At 54.0% G+C, this 25,526-nt stretch overlaps 7 protein-coding genes across 7 annotated transcripts; 5 read left to right on the top strand and 2 right to left on the bottom strand.

Moving 5' to 3' along the window:
- Positions 1-1,601: 1,601 nt before the first annotated feature.
- AYL99_04066 (hypothetical protein) lies at positions 1,602-2,996 on the bottom strand (the record flags this gene model as incomplete). The annotated part of the gene is made up of 2 exons (XM_018835580.1): positions 1,602-2,828; positions 2,883-2,996. The coding sequence occupies 2 exons, from the start codon at positions 2,994-2,996 to the stop codon at positions 1,602-1,604; spliced, it is 1,341 nt and encodes a 446-aa protein (XP_018695230.1).
- Positions 2,997-4,380: 1,384 nt separating this feature from the next.
- AYL99_04065 (hypothetical protein) lies at positions 4,381-5,689 on the bottom strand (the record flags this gene model as incomplete). The annotated part of the gene is made up of 4 exons (XM_018835579.1): positions 4,381-4,557; positions 4,618-4,732; positions 4,790-5,221; positions 5,274-5,689. 4 exons carry the CDS (start codon positions 5,687-5,689, stop codon positions 4,381-4,383), a joined length of 1,140 nt encoding a protein of 379 aa, XP_018695229.1.
- Positions 5,690-7,909: 2,220 nt separating this feature from the next.
- Positions 7,910-9,788, top strand: AYL99_04064 (glycerol kinase; the record flags this gene model as incomplete). The annotated part of the gene is made up of 5 exons (XM_018835578.1): positions 7,910-8,064; positions 8,134-8,272; positions 8,397-9,249; positions 9,316-9,482; positions 9,549-9,788. The coding sequence occupies 5 exons, from the start codon at positions 7,910-7,912 to the stop codon at positions 9,786-9,788; spliced, it is 1,554 nt and encodes a 517-aa protein (XP_018695228.1).
- An 873-nt stretch (positions 9,789-10,661) lies between these two features.
- AYL99_04063 (hypothetical protein) lies at positions 10,662-12,115 on the top strand (the record flags this gene model as incomplete). Its single annotated transcript, XM_018835577.1, has 2 exons — positions 10,662-10,900; positions 10,978-12,115. 2 exons carry the CDS (start codon positions 10,662-10,664, stop codon positions 12,113-12,115), a joined length of 1,377 nt encoding a protein of 458 aa, XP_018695227.1.
- Positions 12,116-13,286: 1,171 nt separating this feature from the next.
- On the top strand, positions 13,287-17,428 carry AYL99_04062 (hypothetical protein; the record flags this gene model as incomplete). The annotated part of the gene is made up of 5 exons (XM_018835576.1): positions 13,287-13,456; positions 13,529-14,737; positions 15,596-16,329; positions 16,412-16,509; positions 16,589-17,428. 5 exons carry the CDS (start codon positions 13,287-13,289, stop codon positions 17,426-17,428), a joined length of 3,051 nt encoding a protein of 1,016 aa, XP_018695226.1.
- An 872-nt stretch (positions 17,429-18,300) lies between these two features.
- AYL99_04061 (hypothetical protein) lies at positions 18,301-20,537 on the top strand (the record flags this gene model as incomplete). Its single annotated transcript, XM_018835575.1, has 2 exons — positions 18,301-18,521; positions 18,581-20,537. The coding sequence occupies 2 exons, from the start codon at positions 18,301-18,303 to the stop codon at positions 20,535-20,537; spliced, it is 2,178 nt and encodes a 725-aa protein (XP_018695225.1).
- A 2,205-nt stretch (positions 20,538-22,742) lies between these two features.
- Positions 22,743-25,477, top strand: AYL99_04060 (hypothetical protein; the record flags this gene model as incomplete). Its single annotated transcript, XM_018835574.1, has 2 exons — positions 22,743-23,273; positions 23,324-25,477. 2 exons carry the CDS (start codon positions 22,743-22,745, stop codon positions 25,475-25,477), a joined length of 2,685 nt encoding a protein of 894 aa, XP_018695224.1.
- Between the last annotated feature and the right edge of the window lie 49 nt (positions 25,478-25,526).

The following is a 25,526-nucleotide window of genomic DNA, read 5'->3' as shown; positions in this document are numbered from 1 at the left end:
CACCAGCTCGGGCGAGGTAAAGCAGACGCTCAAGGGCCACTCGAGTGGGGTCAGGGCCGTAGCCTTCTCGCCGGACGGTAAGCTACTGGCGTCGGGCGCGAGCGACTGGACGGTCAGGGTCTGGGACACCAGCTCGGGCGAGGTAAAGCAGACGCTCGAGGGCCACTCGAGTGGGGTTAGGGCCGTAGCCTTCTCGCCGGACGGTAAGCTACTGGCGTCGAGCGCGAGCGACCGGACGGTCAGGGTCTGGGACACCAGCTCGGGCGAGGTGAAGCAGACGCTCGAGGTTGACGCTGTCATCCGCACCCTTTCGTTCTCCGATGACGGTACATTCTTACGGACTAATAGGGGATCCCTACATACTACACACCTGTCTGGTAGTATGGATGTTATTGGATATAGTCCCCCACTTATGTTTGTTAGAGAGCGATGGATACGTCGGGATGAGGATAATATTCTTTGGCTGCCTTTCGAGTATCGGACTGATATTGTCGCTGTTCACAAGAATGTTGTGGCATTGGGGTATAGGTCCGGTAGAGTTTTGATTATGGAACTCGCTTCCTGAACCGCCATCCCGCCCACCTTCTGAGGGAACATACCTTTATATGCTTTTGAGCATTATAGGAGCAGCAAAATTGCTTATTAATTCAGTCAGGTTATAAATATATGGCTTTAAAATTAATTAAGAACGCTAATAAAGAATCTCACTTTACAATACGTATGACCTCGAACTAAGTCGTGCGTGGCAGTGGACATTTCGGTGTAGTTAGAGTGTGGAGTGGAGCTTGCTGATGATGCCCGGAGGTTGGTGCCGCTGGCATGAGCGGAACGGTGGGAGAGGAAGAGTAAGAGGAAGAGTAAGAGGAAGAGTAAGAGGAAGAGTAAGAGGAAGAGGAAGAGGAAGAGGAAGAGGAAGAGGAAGAGGAAGAGGAAGAGGAAGAGGAGGAGGAAGAGGAAGAGGAAGAGGAAGAGGAAGAGGAAGAGGAAGAGGAAAAGGAAGAGGAAGAGGAAGAGGAAGAGGAAGAGGAAGAAGTTGGTAGATGACAATCAATATCATAAGTATGTATGTATGTATAGAGAGAGTCTCATGCGTGTATGAGTAACCAACTCTGTGACGTCGCCGTCTAGCCTCGCTGAACTATGCTCAAGCGCTTCAAGTATATAATAAAAGTCCCAGTCTCATAAATAACACATCCACCCTGCCGGGGTGTGTATATGCACGTATATTGATATTCCAGGGTGCCTCCAAACTCCTTCGCAGATGATAAGAACACAGATAGGTTCCCATTCGCTTCTGGGCGTCTTCCAAACTGGGGTATCTCAATGTTGTCCCGATGTCGTTCTGTCAATCCTCTCTAATTCCCGGTCATAATGTTGCTCTCGCATGCTTTTGCCCCCATTTTTCCTTTTCCCATCCCAATGCTGTTTCTATATCAGGGAGCTTAGTCCCTCTCCTTTTGTACAATGTTCTCGTCGTGTGCTGTGGTCGTTGCGTCGTAATCGTGGTGCTGTGTAACCCACTTTCTTTTCGAGGTGTCAAATATTGCTTCGTAATAAAAATTCGTGTATCGTCGAGGAGATGTGGCATCGCGAGATGCAGATCATCCCCTCCAGGGGTTGCCGCCGCGGTTTCCCCGGCCGGCGGCGTTGTTTCCGTTGCTCCAGTCGCCCCAGTTGTTGGACCCGCCACCGTTTGATCCCCAGTTTCCATTGTTCCATCCACCGTTACCGGGGGCGGCGGTATTCCAAGGCGCGCCGTTCCAGGCTGATGATGAAGGCCACGGAGCGGCGGTGGTGAAAGTGGTTGGCAGAGCAGTCTGGGTAGCCGCAGGGGTAAAGCTTGGACTAGTCTCGGCCGGAGCGCTGGTCGCTGCCACGCTTTGTGTCGAAACCGCTGTCACGCTGGAGGAAGTGAAGGTGAAGAAAGTTGTTGCAGATCCAGTGGGAGTGGCTGACGTAGCTGTAGCGGTGGTAGTCGATGTGGACGTTGGGGCTGCGCCGTTTTCGGAATATACTCGCAAGCTGTTGATGAGCCAGTACATATCCTGAAACGCTGAAGGGTTGTTTTGCACGAAGTCCTGGCAGGTGGATGCTAAGGGCGAGCAAGTGGCGTCGGTGGACCAGACCTGACCCGCCCAGTCGCCGCAGAAGGTAACGTCAAAGACCAACTGTTGATCCTTGACCTTCTCGTCAATGTCGCAACCACCAGTGAATTGTCCTTGCGGAAGACCCCAGTTTGATGGATCCGGGTTGCCGCTCGAGATGTCGGCGGGGATGGCATTCCTGGGGAAGAACCAGATGCTGATCTCTTCGCTCGTCCATTCGGTCGCGTAGACGCCACCGCCGTTCGAGTTGAAGCCGTTGCCGAAGCTGGTTGTGTCTTGACTGCGCATGGAACAACCGGCGTTGCTGGGCTGATCAGGAGCAGTGGTATCGCAGTCATCGGTCTCGAGCGTGCCAGAGAAAGCGCCAGTGCTTGTTATCGTGCATCCTGCATTCGTGTGCATGGCCATGTTGTTCGAAGGTTGACTGTTGACTCCTTCGATGATGTCAACCTCTCCATTGTTCGGCCAGTTCGGGCCCAGCATCCAAAACGCGGGCCATGTGCCACACGCGCCGGCGGGCATGTGTGCAAGATCGAGGATAATGAGGCCGTGGTTGTACGATTTCTTGGTGCTCAGTCGCAGGCTGTCGCGACCCCGGCCAGAGGCAACGTTGGTGGAATCGACGCCCATGTAGACGGTTCCGTTGTCGATTTTGTAGAGGCCAGAGCTCTCTGCTTCATCGTAGGAAATGTAGTTTACATAGCCGTTTGTCGGATCATTGTCCTTTGCCAAAAGTTAGTCTCCGCTGGTGTGCGAATGGGCGTAAGAGTACCATACCGTAAAGAAATCAAACATGCTTGCAAAGGCTGAGGCAGAATAGTCATCTTCTAGAACGTAGGCCGCCGAGGCAGCCGAAGCCAGGATGGCGAGAGTAGTGACTGAGACGTGCATTTCGCAATGTCGATTTCGTGTGGGAGACGCGAAAACGAGTATTTTCTTCTTGGAAGAATGGAATGAGGAATGCCATTGTGAAACCAAAAAGCAGCGCCATTATATAATGGTGCTTCCATCTTCGAGACGAGCGGTATAACCAGAGAGGCTGGTGAAGATTGACGAAGCGCAGGCAAGTGAGGAGAAGAAATCGGCGTGCTGGGGGAGGCTTTTGTTGACACGCCGCCGGCCTTACAGGGGTGGGCCAAGCACATGGACAGACCAGATCAACCAACAAGAGCAGAGAACAGGTATAGAAGTGGAGGGGGAAATGCCATGGCAACGACGCGGTTGGTTCCTGCTCAGCCTGAGGGCCGTTCTAGCTGCGGTGCCATTGGAGGCTGGGAGTCCTGCCAGGCGCAAACCTTGTAGATTGGCGAGAGGTCGGGGGATCGACGCTAAGGTCATCAAGCGAGGCCAGACTCGCAATAACAACCCGAGCACGATCGCGCCAGGTTCGCCATGTGTCCAATGGCAGATTGGCCTCGCAATCGGTGGCCAGGCACAAAACACGCTTGTAGCGTAGACTGTGACTGAGTTGAGGCAGGATGTCTCAGGTCATAATCCGCGCCGAAAGTGGCTCAACGAGCACGTCGCTCTCCTCTGCGTGAAGATTGTGGGCCGAGGCCATCTCGCCGACAACAGGAGTTACAGATTCAGCATCTCTTGGCCCATGTCTTTCTTATCAGAGGGTTCCTCCGTCCCAGAATATTTCAGCCGGGGAAACACAACGCGTCCATTGGGGTGCTTATCTCTCAGCGTGGCTCAGCAACTAGCCAGAGACGTACTCGCGGTGTCATGAGGGACATCTCGCGCCGGGGGCGAGACCAGCCGGCAGCTGGGGTTGCTGAACTTTGTCATCAATGCAATCTGGCTCGCGTCTTCGAGGCCGGCTTCGTCCGACACGAGGATGGGAGGAGGGTCGTGAGAAGGTCTGTTTGGGAGATGGAAAATTGAGAAGAAGCTGGAGCTCGAATAGAGTTTGGTAGGAAATTGGGAAATTCCAGCGCTAGTCCCGAAAGGGAAAGAGAGACGCGACCAGCCCCGGGTCAAGGGCCCCAATAGTTGTGTCGAGGCCCATGAAGATCACGAAGTATACACCAGACATTGATTAATTTGTTTTCATATACCTTCGTCCACGTCATCAAACACCTAGAAATACATCTCTGGAGTATGGGTCTTGTTTTGTCTGCCTGCCTCTTGCCTTTATTGACATCCGGCCATCCACTTGGGCCGTCTCACGTTTCCCCTGCGGTCTCTCTGGGCGTGAGCCAGGTGAGTTACTTTGTGCCAGTCCATATGATCCATGCCGAAGTCGATAGCCCGTTCACCTGGGGGAGATTGGTTACACCTTCGAGCCTTCTCCTGGGACATAGGTGTTGGACCATGTCGCCCGATTCGGCTGGAGAAATCTGGCCAATCCCACATACGGCGTGTTGACTGGTGATTCGCCGGTGAAGAGGAACATATCGTAGAGCCAGCCACCGAATGTGCAGCCGAAGAAAGGCGCAACCATAGGTACCTGTGGCAACGGTCAGCAGAGAGCCCAGAGCACATGTGGTGGTGCGGTGGTCGATCTTACCCAGAAGTAATAATTGCCAGCATGCCACACATGGGGCCCGTACCCAAGCATATACGACATCAATCTCGGGCCAAAGTCTCGAGCCAGGTTGATCGCATAGCCGGTTTCCCAGCCGCTGTTGGTGGGGAGCGTTAGTTTTGTTGCCGTCTCAATCGCATCCCGCACAACTTACAAGCAAGCACCGATGCCAAAGATGATGAAGAAGAGCCCCAAGGGCGTCAGATTGCCGGCTCCCAGATTGCCGTCGTCCTTGAGAGCATAGATCAAGAACATGAGGATCGAACTGGCGATGAATTCGGAGAAGAACTGTCCAGTCTTGGTCATAAACGGCGCCGGGTAGGTGCAGAAGATGCCCGCGGTGGCAGTGTCCGAATAGCCCGGGACCGTTCGAATGTGGGCACCGCCTTCAAAAACGTCGATGGCCGATTTGTAGTTGGCGTACACCACGCCCGAGGCGCACAGAGCCCCCAACGTCTGAGCTACCATGTAGACCGGGAATTTTCGCCAGGGAAACTTGCGATACACGCAGTTTGCGAACGTGACTGCGGGATTTAAATGGGCTCCAGAGATGCCAGCAGTGTACACTCCCAACATAACGCCCAATCTGGCGGAGAATTAGCCATTGGGGGGCTCGAAAACGGGAATTCGTCACTCACCCCCAGCCCCAGGAGATCGACTGGTAGTCGCCTTTGGTCCCGCCACTGAGAACGACTTGAGCTACGACACCGTCCCCAAATAGAATGAGGATAAAGACGCCAAAGAACTCGGCGAGCGGCTCCCGCATAAAGTGCCGGAACCTGCTCCAGGCCAGATCCGGCTCAGATTGGACCACTTCCTCCTGGGGGATTTTATGATCAACCAGAGGACCGTGTTCGGCATAGGCCGGCTGGCCGTCGACCGTGGTATGGCGATATTCGTGGGGATGGTGGAATATGCCATGCTCATTGTGGGTGGCGGGAGGAGTAGAGGAGAGGGATTCCTTCTCGAGGGCCATGATGCCAGCGTCCTTGGCTTTGGACGAGTTCACAGGAAGAGAGAGCGAGGGGGATTGGATGTGGTCAGAAGGAGCCATTTAGGGTCAGCTTCACAGAGCGAGGCAGCCCCGAGTCTTATCAAGTTTTTTTGGTTCGCTTTCCCTTGGGGCCCCAGCAGGTTGGTCACGAACCGGGGTGAGAACCGCATCGTGCAAAAAGAAGGAGCCAAGTCCAAGCTCGGAGGCGGGCGGGTACCAACCAGTCATGAAGGGGGGAGGGGGGAGGATTGGAGAGACCATTTTTTTTGTTGCCGTTGAGAGGCGAGGTTGCATGCCGGGCGGAACCAGCTTGGGTGGAGGTGATGAGGTACAAAGAATGCATGTATCACGCACGAATGGTCACCACCAGGTGATGGATCTCGGGTGCACGAAGCCCGAAGGCGAGGTTTGCACTGGAGGTCAGCAACAGAGTGGGAATCTGGAGAGTCTGGGGAGCCTCGCGGATGGCGTGGCAAGGGAGGAGGGCGAAGCTAGACAAGGGACCAGGGATCGAGATAGCTTGCGAGCTGTTGTTCCGGCATTCGTCATACCTGAGGTTCGTACGGGCACAAATAGACTGGTGACCGGATGGTTATTATCTCGTAAGGTACTCTCCAGAGTTGTACATGCTGTACAGGGAGTGAATTGTGTGCGGACGGCGAGGCAATAAAATGGACCAACGAGAAACTCGGCCCAGATCTGACCGAGGCTGACATTGTGTGTGTGTCTCTCTCTCTCTCTCTCTCTCTCTTCCTCCTCCTCCTCCTCTTACTACTCCATACTGCATCATTACTCGAGACCTTAGTCGCCTCTCTCTCATCCCCAGCCCCCCTCCTCGTACTCGTACGATGCTCCCCTTTGGGAATTACTTGCCCTCGCCCACGCCTGGGACGCCGTACAAAGGCCTTGCTTATGATTAATCATCGCCAACTCAGTCCACCATCAGCAGCAGCACCAGCAGCCACCCTTTACCTACTTGACATGTCCTATTTGACCGCCTATCGTACCTGAGCTTCTACCCATACTCCCTAACTCCCTTTTCTCCAGGACAACACGCCACTGCCGGGGTAGACTCCTTTGGTCCAAGTACCATACCTAGGGTCGGTAGATCTAGATCTCTCTGCCTGAGACACCAACCCACGACTGGCTCTGCATGTCAACACGTCTGCCATCCTCATGGGTTTTAAAATAGTCATATCCTGTCTAGTGGTCGCCAGGAGTCTGGCCGGCTGTCGAGGGAAGGAATACACAGCAACAGATGCGTGATGTCGGCTGTACAAAATCCCCCGAGAGAAGATCGCAAGAAGCGGCAACAGAGCGCGCTCTTTCATATCTCTCACGCTACCCCGCAGAAATGCACTGTACAGGCTGTACAGGCCCAAGACAAGACGAGGGGCCTGATTGCCACGAATCCTTGTTCCAGCCAGTGGTCCGTCCACGCCGAGGAACGCCACCGTGTCTTGTGGACGCTTTGTGTCATTGCTTCGTATCCTTTATACGCTTCTGCTGTTGCTCTGCTCAGCTCAGCCTCCGCACAGCTGCCGAGATATGCCGCCTGGATGAGAATCTTCTTGGAGCTCCGGACGAGTGGCATTGGGCCTGGTTGACGCTACCCAACCGACGTTGCACTCGTGATGCTGGGCCAAAAACTACAGCTGCCTGGTCAATTCCCCTCTCCTGTTGTTCCATCACAGTTGTGTCCAGGCAGATGGTTGGCCTGACGTGCATTAGCCGGCTCGTAGTGCACGGGATCGATGCCCGTCTTGCTCCTCCCGCGGTGGCCGTTTTCTCCAACCTAGACAGTGCTAGGGCCTTATATCGTTGCGCCTCGAACCTGGATCGGCATTTCGCTCATTGAATTGAGCACGACAATCTAACCGTGCTCTTGCATGCTTGGCCCGCCTTTGGAGAAATTAATCCTGGACACATCAACTATCCCAGCCACCGTCTCCGCCCGAAAACCCCGGATTCCACACCCAGACCACCAAATTGAGTGGCACTGCATCTCGGGGTCTGACACACCGAGCCCTAACTTCGAGAAGGTTGAGCCACAGAAAGTCAAAGCGCGCATCAGCAGATATCGAGATAGCTTCGTCGACACAAACTGACTGATCCCCTTTTGAAGCTCCATCATAGGGAAAGGACAACAGGGAATTACCGAGCTCTCTCCTCCCTTTCCTATCTTCCATTACAGCTAATAACCCCGAGTCCAATTAATTCAAAGTCGCAAATCTCTTGCAGTCGGGGCGTGATTGGATGTTGGCCACAATCAGAACCAAAATGGGCGACACCACCACCAACAAATCTTCGCACGAGACGTTCGTGGGCTCGATCGACCAGGGAACCACAAGCACCCGGTTTCTGATCTTCAACCGACACGGCGAGGTGATTGCATCGCATCAGATCGAGTTCAAGCAGATCTATCCGCATCCAGGGTAAGTCACAGGTCTTCCCAGACATGAGACAGATGGCGGGCGTGATGTTTCTAATTACACTCTCTGTAGATGGCATGAGCACGATCCACTCGAAATCATTTCGTCGGTGGAGCAATGTATCGACGGTGCTGTCAAGGACCTCGAGACCCAAGGCCACGCAAGTGCTAATATCAAAGCTGTGGGCATCACAAACCAGCGTGAGACAACGGTAAGGCGAATCCTTTCCATCCCTCCCACCTTGCCACACCCCCTCATCCAGTCGTCGACTCGGCTGCGAGCCAATCGTTTCCCGTGGCTAGCGTTGACTCGCTTCTTCTGCTCGGAAATTCTAGGTCGTATGGAACCACGAGACGGGCGAGCCATTGTACAACGCAATAGTATGGACCGATACTCGTACGCAGGCCCTGGTCCGTAAGCTCAAGCAGCGATTGGGATCAGATCAACTTCAGCAGCTTTGCGGCCTACCACTGTCGACCTACCCTTCTGTGGGCAAGTTGCTCTGGCTCCTCGACAACGAGCCCAAGGTGAAGGAGGCCTATGACAAGGGCATCCTCGCCTTCGGCACCATCGACGCGTGGCTGGTCTACAAGCTTAACGGGGGGCCCAAGAAGAATGTGTTCGTTTCTGACCCAACGAATGCCTCGCGAACCATGTTCATGAACCTCAAAACGCTGGACTACGACGAGTCACTCATTGATTTCTTCCGACTGGACCAGAGCAAGATCCACCTCCCCAAGATCACCCGGTCGTCAGATCCCGAGGCGTATGGGCGTCTGGAGGTGAGTGTGCTCAAGGGCACCCCCATTACGGGCTGTCTGGGCGATCAGTCAGCCGCCCTTGTCGGCCAAAAGGGATTTACCCCGGGATTGGCCAAAAATACTTATGGCACGGGTTGTTTCCTGCTGTACAATGTCGGTGAAAAGCCGGTCTTCTCCACCCACGGGCTTCTCGGCACGGTGGCCTACGACTTTGGCGAGGGACGGCGGATGTATGCACTCGAAGGCAGCATCGCCGTCGCCGGATCCAGCGTCAAGTTCCTGGTGGACAATTTTGGCTTTGTCGAGTCCTCCAGCAAGATAAGTCAGTTGGCTGCCACGGTCGAAGACAATGGGGGCTGCGTCTTCGTCACCGCCTTCAGCGGCTTGTTTGCTCCATATTGGATCGATGACGCGAGGGGAACGATCTGTAAGTGGTCTTGCTCGCTGCTTCTCGTCGGTATCGATGGCTGATCCTTATCCTTCTCCTGTCCAGACGGCATAACTGCCTACACGCAACGCGGACACATCGCACGGGCCACTCTCGAGGCAACATGCTTCCAAACGAAGGCCATTCTTGACGCCATGGAGAAGGACTCGGGTGCTAAACTGGCTGAGCTCGCCGTCGACGGTGGCATGAGCAACTCCGATCTGACCATGCAGGTATGTCACCGCGGTTGCGGACTTGCATCTACGAACCTGCGGATGGGTTGCTAACATTTCGTCCAGACACAAGCGGACCTGATCCAGATTCCTGTGCGGCGGCCACAAATGCGGGAGACTACAGCCCTGGGAGCCGCTATTGCCGCCGGGCTGGCTGTCGGAGTGTGGGACAGCATTGAGGAGTTGAAAGACATCAACGTCGAGGGGAGCACCGTCTTCAAACCACGGTTGCACGAAGCCAAGAGTAAGGAGATGTTTGAGCGGTGGGAAAAGGCAGTGCAGATGTCCAAAGGTTGGTCGTCATAAAAAAGAGCAAGTGCATGTATGGACGGAAATAAAGTCTTACGCCGCGGATCATTCGGCCGCGATGCCGCTAACTACCCAGTGACACTAAATGATGCTTGACTTTGACGGTATCATTGCCAATATCCATTCCTTCCCGCGTTGTCGTGACGTTGAACATCTGGCTGCATCTCCCTCCCTGGTCGTCCGAGTGTCGGAAGACCAGAGGAATTGACCCTGTGTACAGCTAGACCCTACAAAATCAGCAGGATCGGAAAATCTGGCCGTGTGGCCACGTTTGACTGACCGACTCTTGCAGCGCTGGTGCTGACAAGATTGTTGACACAGCGTTCGACATGATGCAGACGGGGCTTGCCAGCTAGCCCGTGTTTGGGTCGCGCACGACGCCAGCGCGGGCCTTCAAGATCTCAAGAGTCTCAAAGGAGCGAATATCGGAGTTCTCACAGGCGATAGATCTGGCACGCTCGGCGCTCTGTGCGGCGCAACCCTCGTCATTACATCTGTGATACGTGGGTGTACCGTCGTGGGTTCCGGGCGAACTGTGCGGGCCGCGGTGCCGGCCGTTCCCCTGCATTACATCGGTTTTCGCCGTTTCTGACACGTTTTTTGGGCGATGGAGTCGGCTATTCGGCACTGGTCGAGGATTGAGTTACCCCAAAACCCACCGCTTCAGGAGCAAAGTCGACGGACCTTTGATGCAGGCGCCCTTTGGAGATACCGTCGGCATGCAGCAATAATGGCTTTCTTTCGTCCTCTCCTTGCCCAATTTCCTTATCCTTCTCAGATTCCCGGTAGAGATCCCAGGAGCAGCAGCAAAATCTTTTTCATACGCCGACCGCCAGATCCGATGCTTGTGAGACCAAGACCCCAACCATCATGTCGAGCCAGAATATCTCGGAGTACGAGAAAGACGTCATAGAGAACCGTCCCGACGGTGAAAAGACTTTTGAACAGACGTCGTTTCCGGAACTCAAACAAGTCGCCAGCAATGCCCTGAGCAGGATCACCTCACACCTCAGCACGCGAGATATCGTCGATCCCGGGCCCCCGCCAGATGGAGGCCTCAAAGCATGGACCCAAGTTGCGATGGGGTGGATTGTCTGCTTTTGTACCTGGTATGTGGCACTCGGAACAGTCTCAGAGGAAAAAAGTCGGAGCCTTGCGGCGAACAGAGTGCTCATGGTTTTCTCAGGGGGTACATCAACTCGTTTGGTGTCTTTCAGACTTACTACACCGACACGCTGGGTGGATCTCAGTCAACCATCTCTTGGGTCGGCTCCGTTCAGCTGTGGATCGTCTTCTTCGTGAGCGCCTTCTCCGGCCGGGCGCTGGATGCCGGGTTATTCATCCCGACGTTGCTTATCGGATCGATCGTGCAAGTTATCGGCATCTTTATGACGAGTCTGTGCAAGAACTTCTGGCAGCTTGTGCTGGCCCAGGGCCTCTGTACCGGCCTGGGGAGTGGGATCTTCTTCTGCCCAACCATAGGACTCGTGACGACATATTTCAGGAGGAATCGCGGCGTTGCTGTCGCCATCGTATCGACCGGCAACTCGGTGGGTGGTGCCGTGTATCCCGTGATTGTGCGTCAGCTTCTTCCCAAAATTGGATATGCATGGACGGTGCGCGTGCTCGGCTTCATGAATCTGGGGTTGCTTTCGTTGGCGCTGGCATGCATGCGGCCGAGATTGCCTCCTCGAAAATCCGGACCGATTGTCGAATGGGGTGCCTTCCGAGAAGTGCCGTACGTCTGTGTTCTAGTGGGCATGTCGTTCGTCTTCGGGGGGCTGTTCTTCTCGTACTATTACATCGCCTCCTTTGGCCGGACGGTCTTGGACATGAGTTACAAAGATTCACTCACCCTGCTCATCATCTTCAACGGAGCAGCCGTACCCGTTCGACTGATCACGGGCTTCATTGCAGATCGGTTCATGGGTCCGTTGAACGCCATGGTGCCGCTCCTTTTCATCAACGCGCTTTTCGCCTTTACCTGGATTGCAGTCAAGTCGGAGACAGGCATGTACGCGTTTGCCACGTTCTATGGATTTTCAGCAGGAGCCTTTCAGTGTCTCTTTCCAACCACGGTGACAAGTTTGAACAACGATTTGAGTAAGAATGGGGTCAGGATGGGAATGGCTTTCTCCATCTTCAGTTTTGCCGGGCTTGCCGGACCTCCCATCGGAGGGGCGCTGTTGTCGACGAACGGAGGCGGACGAGGCGGGTATCTGGTGGCACAGATATGCCTCGGAGTACTTACCGGAGTGGGCGCTTGCTTGATGTATGCCGCCCGCGTGTACAAAGTTGGATGGAGTTGGACGATCAAATGTTAACGTACCATCGACACGGGCGGTTGAAAGATGATTAAGAATCGGTCACCGTATTACCGTAACCAACAGCTTCGTCACGCTGTCTGATGCCGTCAGGTTTGTACGACATAACCGTGATCGTCCGACCCTTAGGATTTTGAGACCGTGCCTAGTCGGCCTTCAGCAAAGAGGCAACCCCTGCGCGACATTTCGAAAGCTCCATGGAAAGATAGCCAAGGCGTGGACTGTGGATGATGGCAAGGTCATGGTCTGTCGCAGTTGTTGCTCGACGGCTGCAGAATGGTCTGCTGAGTTTCTCCAGTTCGCCAGGAGGTGGTGGGATCAACGGAGCGAAAAGGCACCAAGAAGGTGGTATATCACCACCCTCTACCTAGTTAGCTCTGAACACCGACAAAACGACGCCCGCAGTGGCACTCGGGGGAGATTCGACACGAAATTTGCAAGCTGGGGGAGGGAAGGGAAGGAAAAGAGACGGTTGGCGTGGGCGTTTATGGATTTTTGTATGATGGCGGCATCCGCGGTGAGATGACGCGAGCACTCCGAGGGCGTGTGGGTTTGAAGGAGCCTGAGCTTGAATCCTCCTCGTTTGCTTGATTAGATAGACCCATCAAGCATAGAGTACATATATATAATATAGAGAGAGGGTAGATGAAAAGAGGAGGAAAGACGACAAGGGCGGCGTCAGGGGGAAATGTGGTGTTTGTATACACTATATGGTGACTTTCGCTGCAGGCAGCTGGTTGCTGAGCCTAGTTAGCACACAGGGTGGTTGTTGGGCTAGTGATGGAGAGTCTAGGCTAGTGAGGCTAGTGAGGCTCTCTCAACCACCAACACCGAGTCTGCAACACAAAGCCACGTCTGTCGAAAAGTGTTGATCCGTTTCACCATCTTCTTGTGTTCTTGTTGCCTTCGCTTTTGCTTTTGCTTTTGCTGTTCGTTCTCCCGATAGTCCGGCTTCCATTCTATCCTTTTCTTCTGAAACATTGACTCTCCTGCCTGAATAGTCGCTGCTAGCACCGAGCATGTCTATTCCTCCTCTACGCGTCATTCCCACACGCGGCTCCTAACCGTGATGCACCATCGGATCTCCATCCGCACCACCATTTCCATCACTATATCTTCTCTAGCTCGTTCAGGCCTACAAGCACAGAAAGAACTATGATCTGCTAGCGTCATGGAAAGTCTACCTCGTATGGGCTCTGAAAAGGAGGTGTATGGCCTCCCCTCCCTCCGCTACGATGGCTTTGGTCGAAGACACTCGTCTCGAAGGATTCGTCGAGGTCCCATCTTCGTCATGATGATCCTGATCCCTCTGGCGACTATTATTGTGTTCTTAGGCCTGAGGTAAGCTGCCGATGTCCCGGCCACAATCAGTCTTCCATCTGCCTGCCCACATACTCATGCCCACACAAATAGCGGAGCCCGAGGAGCAAGGTCGTCGACTCCTTTATCAGATTCATGCGACACTGGCGCCGCGGGTTTTCAATGTGAACCAGCGATCTCACACTACTGGGGCCAGTACTCGTCATTCTTCTCGGTGCCCTCGGACATCTCGACAGAAATCCCTGATGGCTGTGAAGTCACCTTCGTTCAGATCTTGTCCCGCCATGGAGCCCGAGACCCGACTGCATCAAAGACCGAGTTATACAATGACACCATCAAACAGGTGCAGACAAACGTAAAAACATTCACTGGACCATATTCGTTCCTCGCCAATTATTCGTATACCCTGGGCGCGGATCAACTGACGACTTTCGGCCAGCAGCAGATGGTTAATTCGGGCACCAAATTCTATAGCCGGTATCGCTCACTGGCAAAATCATTCGAACCCTTCGTCCGTTCCTCGAGCGAGAACCGAGTGCTAGAGTCTGCCCTCAATTTTACACAGGGCTTCCATGCATCCAGAACAGCTGACAAGTCTGCGGATGTCGACTCAGGATATCCGTATCCGGTTATCCTGCAGTATGAGGGCAATGGTTTCAACAACACGCTGAACCATGCCCTCTGCACCGACTTCGAAAACGGCACAGACAGCGTGATCGGTGAAGCTGCCCGGAAAGCTTGGGCGGAGATCTTCATCCCTCCGATTCAAACCCGCCTCAACGCTGACCTGCCCGGCGCAAATCTCAGTGTGGACCAGACGGTGGACATGATGGATCTCTGCCCTTTCAGCACAGTTGCCAACGATGCCGGCATCGTTTCACCCTTCTGTGCCCTCTTCACCGAACCTGAATGGCACAGTTACGCCTACTATCAGACACTGGGCAAATACTACGGATATTCGTACGGCAATCCTCTGGGCCCGACACAGGGCGTGGGCTTCGTCAACGAGCTTATTGCGCGCCTGACCAACACCTCTGTCCAAGACCACACATCGACAAACCATACTCTGGATGATGATCCAGCCACGTTCCCCTTAGGCCGGAAGCTGTATGCTGATTTCAGCCACGATAACGATATGACGGCCATCTTTTCGGCACTAGGCCTGTACAGCGACACGCAACCATTGCCCAACACGACGGTTGTGGAGGCCGGTGCAGCGGGCGGATACAGCGCAGCATGGACTGTGCCGTTTGCTGCCAGAGCATACATCGAGAAAATGCAGTGTCACGGCAGCTCGGAGGAGTGGGTTCGTGTCATCGTGAACGATCGTGTTCAGCCGCTCTCCTCCTGCGGGGGGGATGGCCTCGGTCGCTGCTCAGTCGTCAATTTTGTGGATAGTCTGGCCTTTGCAAGAAGGGGAGGGTCCTGGCAGCGATGTTTCGTCTGAGCTCATGCACAAATCTAACCACAGTGGTCGTTATGCGGCACCTCCACGATTTTCTGGTGAGCTGGATTCCTGGTGCCAATCAAGAAGTTATGGTGCCCGCGAAGTGCGGGGCGGCCCGAGACGTGCTCATAGCGACGGGCAGAAGCAAGAACCCGATCACCTCAAACGCTGACGATCGGCTTGAGGTCTAGACTCACTTGTGTGACCTTGGATGAGACCAGAATTCCTGTGGACGACGAGGACGTTTATGAGAGGACATGTTGCGAAAGATGTTGTTACGAAATACAGCTGTCCCATATCTTTCTCGAGGCGGCTTAGTGCGTCTGAACCCGACCTCGGTCCCCTCTTGATAAAGGACTTGTTCTCGCTTCAACATGATGTTTGATTCTTGTTCACCCCAACTCCAAAGGCCAACCTCGAGTCAGCCGCCGTTCAAGAATAGGTTGTAAGGTTGGTTTGCTGTCGCGAACTGCTGGCTGGCGGAGAGTTTAGTGAAACCTCTATTTTATCTATCGCGATTGAACCCGTCAAGAATAAGCAATCACCACCAGGGGGTGCCAGTCGCAACGACGGAACCTATAATGTCTCCCTTTCGGAGCCTTGAGAATGACAGAGAAGACTACACATATATCATCTGGTGGGTGCGAATGATCTTTGCTATCCGCCACCACTTCGCCCTTCTACGCCGACTAATGCTCTCTCTGTCCCACCAGCGGCGGCGGCACTTCAGGTTGCGTGATTGCTGGCAGGCTGGCCGAAGCGTTCCCCAGCCCCTCGGATGTCTCCATCCTAGTCATCGAGGCTGGGCCGGACTCGACAGGGAATCCGCTGATCACCATGGTCGGCGGCCTCTTCCAAGCCATGGGTGGTGACCTGGACTGGGGCCTGGAGACCGTCCCACAGGAACACCTCGACAACCGCGTTCTGCAGCTCAATCGCGGCAAGTTTCTGGGCGGCAGCAGCGGCTTCAACGGGACATTATGCATCCGCGGGTGCAAGGCAGACTATGACGACTGGGAGCTTGAGGGCTGGAGTGGAGATGAGATGTTCGGGTACATGAAGAAGGCAGAAACGTTCCACGGCAAAGACTGGTTCAAGGCGGCAGAGGGATACCATGGAACGGACGGGCCCCTGCACGTCGAACCACATGATACGGCCCCAATATCCAGTCACGTCTTGGAATCTTTGCAGGACAAGGGCTTGCCACTGATAGATGACATGTTCACCACGGGCGAAGCAGCACATGCCTGTGGCCATGTTCCCCGTACGGTACATGACGGTGTGAGAACTTTTAGTACGGACTACTTGAAGGGCCATGAGGATCGGGTGGATATCGTCGTCGACACCGTAGTCGACAAAATCGTCTTTGAGCGCGTTGGAGGGGAGGCTGTGGCGACGGGCGTCGAGGTTGTCGACAGCTCTGGGAAGAGGAGGGTCTTGAAAGCTGGTAAGCAAGTCATATTGTCGGCAGGTAGGCATTTCACTCAGCACTCACACTCACATCCACTATTGTCTGACGTATTCAACAGGGGCGTACTGCTCGCCGACCATTCTACTTCGCTCTGGAATCGGGCCGAAAGAAGAGCTCGCCCAGATTGGAGTCGACTGTATAATCGACTCTCCTGGCGTGGGCAAAAACTTCCAAGACCACCTGGCAAGCTATGCTTCCCTCCCTGAATAGACATGTCTTCTCTAATGTTCTCAAGGTCGTCTTTGTCCCATACGAGGTCACGCAGCCAAACCTGACCAATGACCGCTTCATCCACCACGCCAATGGCGCCGCAAACTCCCTGGAAACGTACCAGAGCTCTCGATCTGGCTTCTTTTCCACATTCCCCTTTGGTGTATTCGCATTAGCGCGACTCGATGACAGGCTGAACACGTCCGCCTTGTGGCGGGAACGGGCAGCCGGGACGCCGGGAACGACACGCGACGCCGCCAACTTGACACCGCAGCAAGCCCACGTCGAATATATGCACACCGAGCTGTACTCTGGCCACGTCCATGGCTATCCCATCCCCTTGGATGGGAAGCACGGCTTCGAGATGATGACACTGCTGTTCAGCCAACAGAGCCGCGGTACGGTCAGCCTTCGCTCCACGAACCCACACGACAAGCCCGTCATCGACCCTCGCTACCTCTCCGACCCTCTCGACCTGCTGATGTTAGCCGAAGGCGTGCGTTTCGCCCATTCGATCGTAACATCCGGATCCGGCACCAAGGACATTGTTGCCCCAGGCGTGTGGATGGCGGGTTCGAAATATGCGGCCCTGGGTCCTGAAACTACCAGGGAGGACTGGGAGCCGTATGTACGACAGTATAGCGCAACGGCACACCATCCGGCAGGCACCTGTCGAATGGGGAAGGACAGCGACCAGATGGCGGTGGTGGATGAGAAGCTGCAGGTCAAAGGCGTCAAGGGGCTCATGGTTGCTGATTGCAGCATCATGCCCAGTCTGAATGGCGGACACACGCAGATGCCGGCGTATGCGATTGGGGAGAAGGCGGCCGAGTTGCTCGTCAAGGCGTCTGAAGCAAAGGTATAGACGCCATCAACGCAACTGTCTCACGACCCAAGTCGAGCCACGACCTGGTTGGGACGATCCCAAAATGCAAGACGTGACGATAGAATAGAGATAGGCTCTGGATTAGGAATCAGATGTTCTTTTCCCCATCGTGGATGTCTTTCCTACCATATTGCCAACTTTTCTCAGCTTCGACCCCAGCATGGCTGCCTCGTTGTGTTGTGTCTTGGACACTCTGCAAGAATCACGTAATCGGTGCCATGGTCTGAGCCGTTCCTGCATTTGGCTCGTCAGATCCGTGCCCAATATGATGGGAGGGCGTCTCTGGTTGTGCTGGCTTCAGACCTCGGTAAGCATTGTCCGGGGTAGTCGGGATTCGGTAGCAACAACTGTACGTGTGCGGAGCAAGGATTTGGTAGCGAGGTCAGTGCCTAAGGAGCCAACCCGGGCATCATGGGCGCTAAGCGGGGACTGATGAGGCTCGCCCGGAAGGAAACATGTCACCAATCTTCTGCCCTCAGCATGGTGCTTCCGTCACCCACAGAGAGCCCATTTGTTCTCTTCGGGGAGGGGAAGGGGGGCAGCCTCCCGCCCCTCGTCTTACCCCTGCCCCTTTTAGCGCGTCCGCTAAGCCGGGCGCACCCCCCAATACCCAAGCCGCCCTAGATCGGTCGATCCCCCAAGAGAGCTTCTCCCACGCAAAAGGAAGAAGAGGCTACAGGGGCAAGAAACAAAGTTTGTCACGACATCTTGGTCACCCAAAAGTCTAGTTAAACATCTCCGATATCAGACTACACTGACAGATCATCAAACGCAACCCTTCCTCATCGCCAAAATGAAGAACAGCCATCAAAGTCGAATTCCAGGTGACAACTAAGGGTGGGCAATGCGTCATGGATGCCCCGGGCGATGTCGCGTTCTCGGTAACGGGCCCGAGCCCCCAGAGACCGCAAAGTCGCCCAGAACCTCGAAGGACCAATCGTGCTTGTGTCGAATGCACAAGAAGGAAAATCAAGTGCGACGGCACTCTGCCCTGCCAAAACTGCCGAAAGCATTCTCTGGAATCAAGGTGTAGTTACAGAAAGCGACAACGGCGGACAAACCCCTCCTGGAAGTGAGTTCTGGCATCTTGCGGATCGAGGCTGTGGCATCGTCTGACTGCTCCCTGTATAGGACAATAGACCAGTTGAATGAGGCTCTGAATGCCCGCAATCAGATCATCAAGCAGCTCTTGCCCGCAGTTGACTTCGACAGCCTTCCCGGCCTGTCTCGAGACAACGTCATCCGACTGATCAGCAATGAGGTGGACACCCAGACTCCTTCACCGGTCGCCGAAGGCGGTATGGTTAGTGAGGTCGCAGAAGCTTCACAACCCCTCGAAGACGTCGCAGACGACGAGGAATGGAATGAGGGTCAGAACGAGGAAGGTCCGGAGCCACCGGTGGGCGATGTCGTCAACGGCCTTACCGTCCACCAGCGTCCAGGCTCCTACTCGCGCATCTCCTCCACTGGTGCGTTCCTGCATGTCTTGTTCAACGTCTGCCCTCCTGCAAAGGAAAAGTTCTTGGATCTTGGAAAGGCGGCCTTCCAGAAACCAAAACAGCTGGTAATTCGGGTTGCAAGCAAAGACACCCCCCAAGCTGCGCAGAATGTCAGTCCGGAATCCTCGACGCTCTCTTCCCTGTCGTCTGCACAACAGATAGCAGTCGACGCATATTTTGAGCAGATCCACGCCCTAGTCCCCATGGTGGATGAGAGTCGCTTTCGTGATGAATTCGCCAGCCAAGAACGCACAGATGATGGGTGGAAGGCGCTTTCAAGTATGGTCCTCGCATTAGGTTCCATTGCGGCGGGAGACGATCAGTCGCACTTTACTTACCACGAAAGAGCGCGTAACGTCCTTGGTTACAATATATTCACCTCGGGAAATTTGGAAATGCTGCAGGCACTGGTTCTCCTGAGCAGCCTGTATTTGTACTACATCAATTCACCGAATACTGCCTTCCTGGTCATGGGCACCGCATTTCGGATGGCTATCGCAATTGGCCTACATCGTGAACCGGCTAAAACGACAAAGCTCGGCCAGACGCCGGAGGAAGAAGCGTTGGCATTGTCTCGGGCTGAAGTCAGACGAAGAACTTGGTGGTGTATGATCTCCGCCAACGCCTGGCAAGGACTGCTGTTGCATCGCCCTCGGGTTGGGAGATGGGATCCGCTCACAATGGATACAGCTTGGCCTTCTACGACGCTCTCCTCAATTTCTGCTCGGCCAGAGAGTTTTTCACGGCAGAGACACAATGAGTCCGAGGATAGAGACTGGCACGGCATCGCGTTGCGCGTGACTGCCGAATTCTGCATCATCGCCCAAAGGGTTGGAGATCGAATGGCACAGTTGTCATATATCACGCCCCGGGAGATATTCGCCTTCAGTGACGAACTCGAGATCTGGAGCAAATCTCACCATTTCCGATTCTTGTCCGAGAATACATGTCCAAAACGTTTCTGGCTGAGTCGAGAGACCATGTTGTATCGGTTTTTGGGTGTACGCGTCCTGTTATCTCGCCCACATCTGTTGCGGTTGGCAGATGACGGAATGGCACACAACGCATTCACAGACGAAGACTGGAAAGTGGTATCACTCTGCCAGAATTCGGCCAGCGAGGTTATCGACTTGATCTGTTCTGGCCTTCATCACGACAGAGTCTCAGTCTGGCACTCGACCTTCGCGCTTTTCCAAGCTTGCCTGATTCCCCTGATTTCCATTGCCGTGGCGAAGAAACTGAGTCTTTTTGGCGAAGCCGCTATCAATGAATGGAAACAGAGCCTGGACGGTGCTATTCGTGCATTCAAGGATATGGCTCCCCATACAAGGCCATCGGACAGATACGGCAGTATTGTCGAGGCACTGCGTGATGGCATCGTATCTTGGAATAACCAGGACTTTCAGTACGCGCCTGAATTCGACCAATACACGGATTTTCTTGCCGACGTCAGATCGGGAAGCGCGGTGGAACTGATGAATTTCGACGGACAGGATATCACTGCGCCGGGTCCATTCCTGGAGTGGTTCAATTATGATCTTACATTTGGAGATCAACAACTGAACTGGTATCCTCTTCCTGATCCTTGAACTAGGTGATCGAATGCATCGGAGGGCGCCTCGGATCGGGGGAATGCTCTTCGTCTTGAGGCTCGGTATACTGACCATTCATGTTTTAACCTGGGAAATACGACCCTTGGTGTCCACCACTGACAGGCTGGGATTGCACCGAGATTGTGGAGTTTCGTGTCCGAAGTACGCTTGCTCTCTCACATGGAATTTTTGAGTCGCCTTGCCCATCGCGCCCAGTCCCTTATCGTCGTTCTACATCATGGCCAAGATATGTGTTCGCACGGCGTCGTTGCGTGGTCTGCAACTGGATCAGCTCACCGTATTCTCCTGGACGAGGATGTCTGTGCTGAAATCATCCATGATAGCATCTGGCGGTGCTTGCGAGAACATACCGCATGGCGATCGGAGATAAAGACACCGCATTACAGCTACCGACCGCTGCGCGGGATCATCGCCATTTTCCTGCATTCGCTGCATCTGCATGCACCAAAATCCATCAGGTTGACTGTCAACATTGTATCACAGGGATTGCGTGCTTTTCGGATCGATTGTGTTTGACTGCGCGGACAGGATCAGACGTAGGGCCGAGGTGGCATCGCAAATTAGGTCTCAAGATCCCATGTTATGAGACGGCTAGAGCTTAGCCACCGACCATCGGTCAAGGAAAGGCATAGTTCAGGGCTGCCATCTTTGCGACCAAAGTATATCGCCGAGCTCGATGAGGACCATTCATGTTCCTTGAGCAAAGATGTCATGGTATCGTTGACGTCTACCGTGGGAACAGCCCATAGGAAGCAGGGCGTCAAGTCCACGAGTCTCCCATTCGGGAGATTTGCTCGGGTTGCGTGTTACCTGCGGCTTGGTATCCTCCAACAATTTTTTTGCTGTGGTTGAAGCCATGTCTTGAATAATTTTTATCTTGGACGCCTTTTTATGTTCCCTGGATGCCGGTCCCAAGGGAAGTTGTTATCTTCATTCCGACATGAAGCTCCACCAGTACGAGGTACATATCCCGAGCCGACATCGACGGAGAATAGAAGCCCGAAGCCGGCCGTTCGCCTATCAGGGATCCGGAAGGGAAGGGCAACGGGTCATCGCAAGATTGTGGTGGTTGGCGTTCATTTCGACCGCGCGAGCAAGCACGGTACATTTCTGCGGCTGTTCGTCAGCACGTTGTTGCGGCAATGATACTGTAAACCAACCAAGAGGCACGAATTGGAACTGTAACTCAACGCCACACCCTCTTGATCATCCGCCGCCGTTGAGGGACGATTTCAATATTGTGCCTTCACATCCGACACAATTGCAACGGATAGCCGAGCCCGAGCAAGGGTATGCCGTAGTCTCAGGAGACTTGGGAACGGGAACACCCCTTTGGGAGAGCCGGGTGCATCTTTCCACGGTGAGATGCCAGAGCTCCACGCCGAAGCGACCACCAGATGGTCCAACTCAGCCGCTGTGTCAATGATCTGGAAGCCATTTACATGAAACCATAATACTCTCCTGAGCTTGCTTGTGGAGTCTATTTCAGACTACAAGGGCTGGCCTTGATCAGAGATCTGGCCGACGACGAATGGGTGACTAGGCGCAGCGTTGCCTCCCATTGCCCTCGGCACCGAATTGGGAAAGGTGTCCGGCTAGAGCAATCATATCTTTCGCTGATGCTTGCTCGACTGCACTGAACTGAAACGCAGGTGTAGGAACCACCTGTCCGTGGGCGATCCTGCAGGCCTCGATGATGCTGAGCAGGAGTTGTTGACGTCGAACGTACGATGTTGCTTTTAGCTGCCGAGACCAAGACGCCTTTCTCTGACCAACTGGAGGAGATATGTACTGCCGCGCGTGTGGATACGGGCCGGGACTATATATGCCCGTTTACCATTTTGTCTCTCCTTGCCATCAGCAACAGCAGCGTCGCAGCCTCGGCAAGTATTCGATCACCCCTTCCCCGCTCAACGGGCACATCCAGGACCGCAAAATACTTCTCAAAATCAAAGAAGAGCATTCATCTAAGATTGAAAGAAGGGTGGAGATGGATGGAGATGGAAGCACGGCGTCCGGAATTTCGGTCGCACGAGGGGAATATGGGTCGTCCAGCCGGACTCGAGTCGGTTGACACAAATGGCTGCATAATGCTAGCTCATAAACAAGGCTGCTTTATAACCTTACGGACCACGCGCTCTGCCTGTCTATCGTAACAACTCATCTTGATACGATCACAAAATGGCAACGAAACAGCGACAGGGGTTAGCCACGGGGTGGAAATGGCGCCTGGCAAATTCGAATGGCCTATCGAAAGCAGACGACCTCCCAGACCTCCGTTCCTGGGCTCCGGTTACAGCTTTCCCATCGGTCATCCAAATGGAACTTCTAGCAAAGAAGATCATTCCGGACCCGAAGATTGGTGAAAATGAGCGTCAAATCCAGTGGGTTGGTGGGATGGACTGGGAGTATTCATGCTCTTTCCCAACGCCAAAGGGCCTAGACAGCTCCAGCATTGCGGATTTGGTGTTTGAGGGACTGGACACATTCGCAACTGTCTCTCTGAACGGTAAAGAGATCCTCAAATCTGACAACATGTTTATTCCGCATCGAGTGGATGTGACGAGTCAGCTGCGGCCCGAGGGGCATGACAATGAGCTTTTGATACTCTTTGAGAGTGCTTTGAAGAAAGGAAGTGAATTGGAGGAGAAGTTTGGTCCTCGAAAGCAAGTGATTCGAGACAAAAGGCGGAGCCACATTCGGAAAGCACAGGTACGTCAAGGTTTCTGCGTGATCCTATCCCTCCATTGACGACGATATAGTATCATTGGGGCTGGGACTGGGGTCCCGTATTGGTGACGGCTGGACCATATATGCCGATCCATCTGGAGACCTACTCCGCGAGGCTCGAAGATGTCTACATGACGACGGCTCTAGCAGAGGACCACTCAACTTCCACGGTTACGATTGCTGTGCAAGCAGCAGGATCGCCTGCCAAGGTCGCCAAAGTCAGCATTCTCGATCAAGCTCTTTCATTGGTTTCCAAGGAGCTTGACATCACTTTGGACGAGTCAAAAAAGGGTTCCACTACAGTCACCATTCCGGAGCCCAAGCTGTGGTGGCCTCATGGCCAAGGTGCACAGCATTTATACAATGTTTCGGTGTCTCTTCTAGATGAATCCCTCAGCCAACTCGATGCAAAAAGCATTCGATATGGCATCCGGACTATCAAAGTAATTCAACGCCCTCTCGACAATGCTCCAGGCACGACATTCCTCTTCAACGTCAATGGCCGTGATATTTTCTCTCAAGGAGGCAATTGGATACCTGGGGATAGTCTATTGCCTACGATGACACGTGAGAGATACTTTGACTGGGTCCGGCTCTCCAAATACCATCATTTGAACATGATTCGGGTTTGGGGAGGCGGCATTTACGAGACAGAAGACTTCTTCGACGCCTGCGACGAAATGGGGATGCTAGTCTGGCACGATTATGCATTTGCGTGTGGCGACTATCCCGTACACAAGGAATACCTGGACAGCGTCAAAGCCGAGGCCGAAGCTCAGACTATTCGGATGCGCAACCGCGCCTCGCTAGCCCTCCTGTGTGGCGACAACGAAGATTTCGGACTCCAGGACTTTTTTGGGGAGCCGTACGATTTCAAAGACCATGTCGGACCCTTTGAAAATACCTCTTTCCCGGCACGGAAGATCTTCCTCGACCTTCTCCCCAAGCTCTGCGAGAGTCTATGCCCTTCGATCCAGTACTGGCCGTCATCGCCTTGGGGTGCGGAGGGTGCAAATGCCAGTGATACCAACTTTGGCGATCTTCACCAGTGGGCTGTGTGGCACGGGCCACAGCACGCTTACCAGAAATATGGAGAACTTTCTGGACGGTTTGTCTCCGAATTTGGCATGCACGGTTTTCCGATCATGCGGACAGTTGATGTTTTCGCACCTGAGCCGAAGGATCGTTATCCCCAGTCTCGCGTCATCGACTGCCACAACAAAGGCCACGGCGCGGAGACACGTATCGCTCGATACTTGTCGGAGAACTTCCGGTACGATATGAAGCTCGAGAATTTCGCATACTGCTCGCAACTCTTGCAGAGCGAGGCATACGGCTATGCGTTGCGCGACTGGAAGCGCAAGTTTGGGGGCAAAGGTAAAGAGGAGTGTGCAGGTGCAATTATCTGGCAGCTGAACGATGTCTACCCGGTTACGAGCTGGGCATACATTGACTATTATCTCCGTCCGAAACCTGCCTTTTACACAATTCGACGAAACTTTGCCCCCATCAGCGTCGGCATTGAGCGAACACCTCGTTCTCGCTGGATAGACGAGGACAAGCCAAAGGATTCATACATTCCCAATTTCGCCCTCTTCGCACATAACATAACACCAAAAGAAGTCAAGTGCACCCTAGAACTCAGAGCATACGATCTTCATACTGGAAAGGATGCTAAATTGGACTGGACGGCAGTGAGCTCGGACGTGACCTTGTCAGCGGGTCACAATACCGAGCTTGGGAGTCTCAAGCCACATGCGTCGTGGACCGAGGAAAGTCTGATCATTCTGGACGCGAGTCTCATCGAGCCAGGGAGCAAAAAGGTGCTCGCAAGATTCACTGACTGGCCTGAGCCGTACCGATACCTGCAATGGCCCCTCGACACGAAGGTGACGGTGTCAGTTGAAAGTACAGAGAGTGGCCATACCAATACCGGCTTCTACGATGCTCCCTTCGAGGATGTGGTAACAGTTACTGCTAATCAGCCCATCAAGGGCTGTTGGCTTGAGCCCGTTTACGACGGAAACGAAAAGGAGGACGAGCCCGAGCCACTGTGGGAGGACAACATGTTCGATCTTCTGCCAGGGCAAGAGGTCAAGGTGGCAGTAAAGGGGCTCCGAGGAAGAAAGGTGAACGTGAGATTCCTGGCAGATTGGGAGGTTGGGCCTGCGAAATCACACCTCTGAAGCGGCTACAGGCTGGTATTTCGTGCGAACATGGTCCTTATTGCAGAAT

This window comes from Fonsecaea erecta (assembly GCF_001651985.1).
Source record: "Fonsecaea erecta strain CBS 125763 chromosome Unknown Scaff3, whole genome shotgun sequence".
Lineage (NCBI taxonomy): Eukaryota > Fungi > Ascomycota > Eurotiomycetes > Chaetothyriales > Herpotrichiellaceae > Fonsecaea > Fonsecaea erecta.
This window is presented reverse-complemented; position numbering and strand designations above follow the sequence as displayed.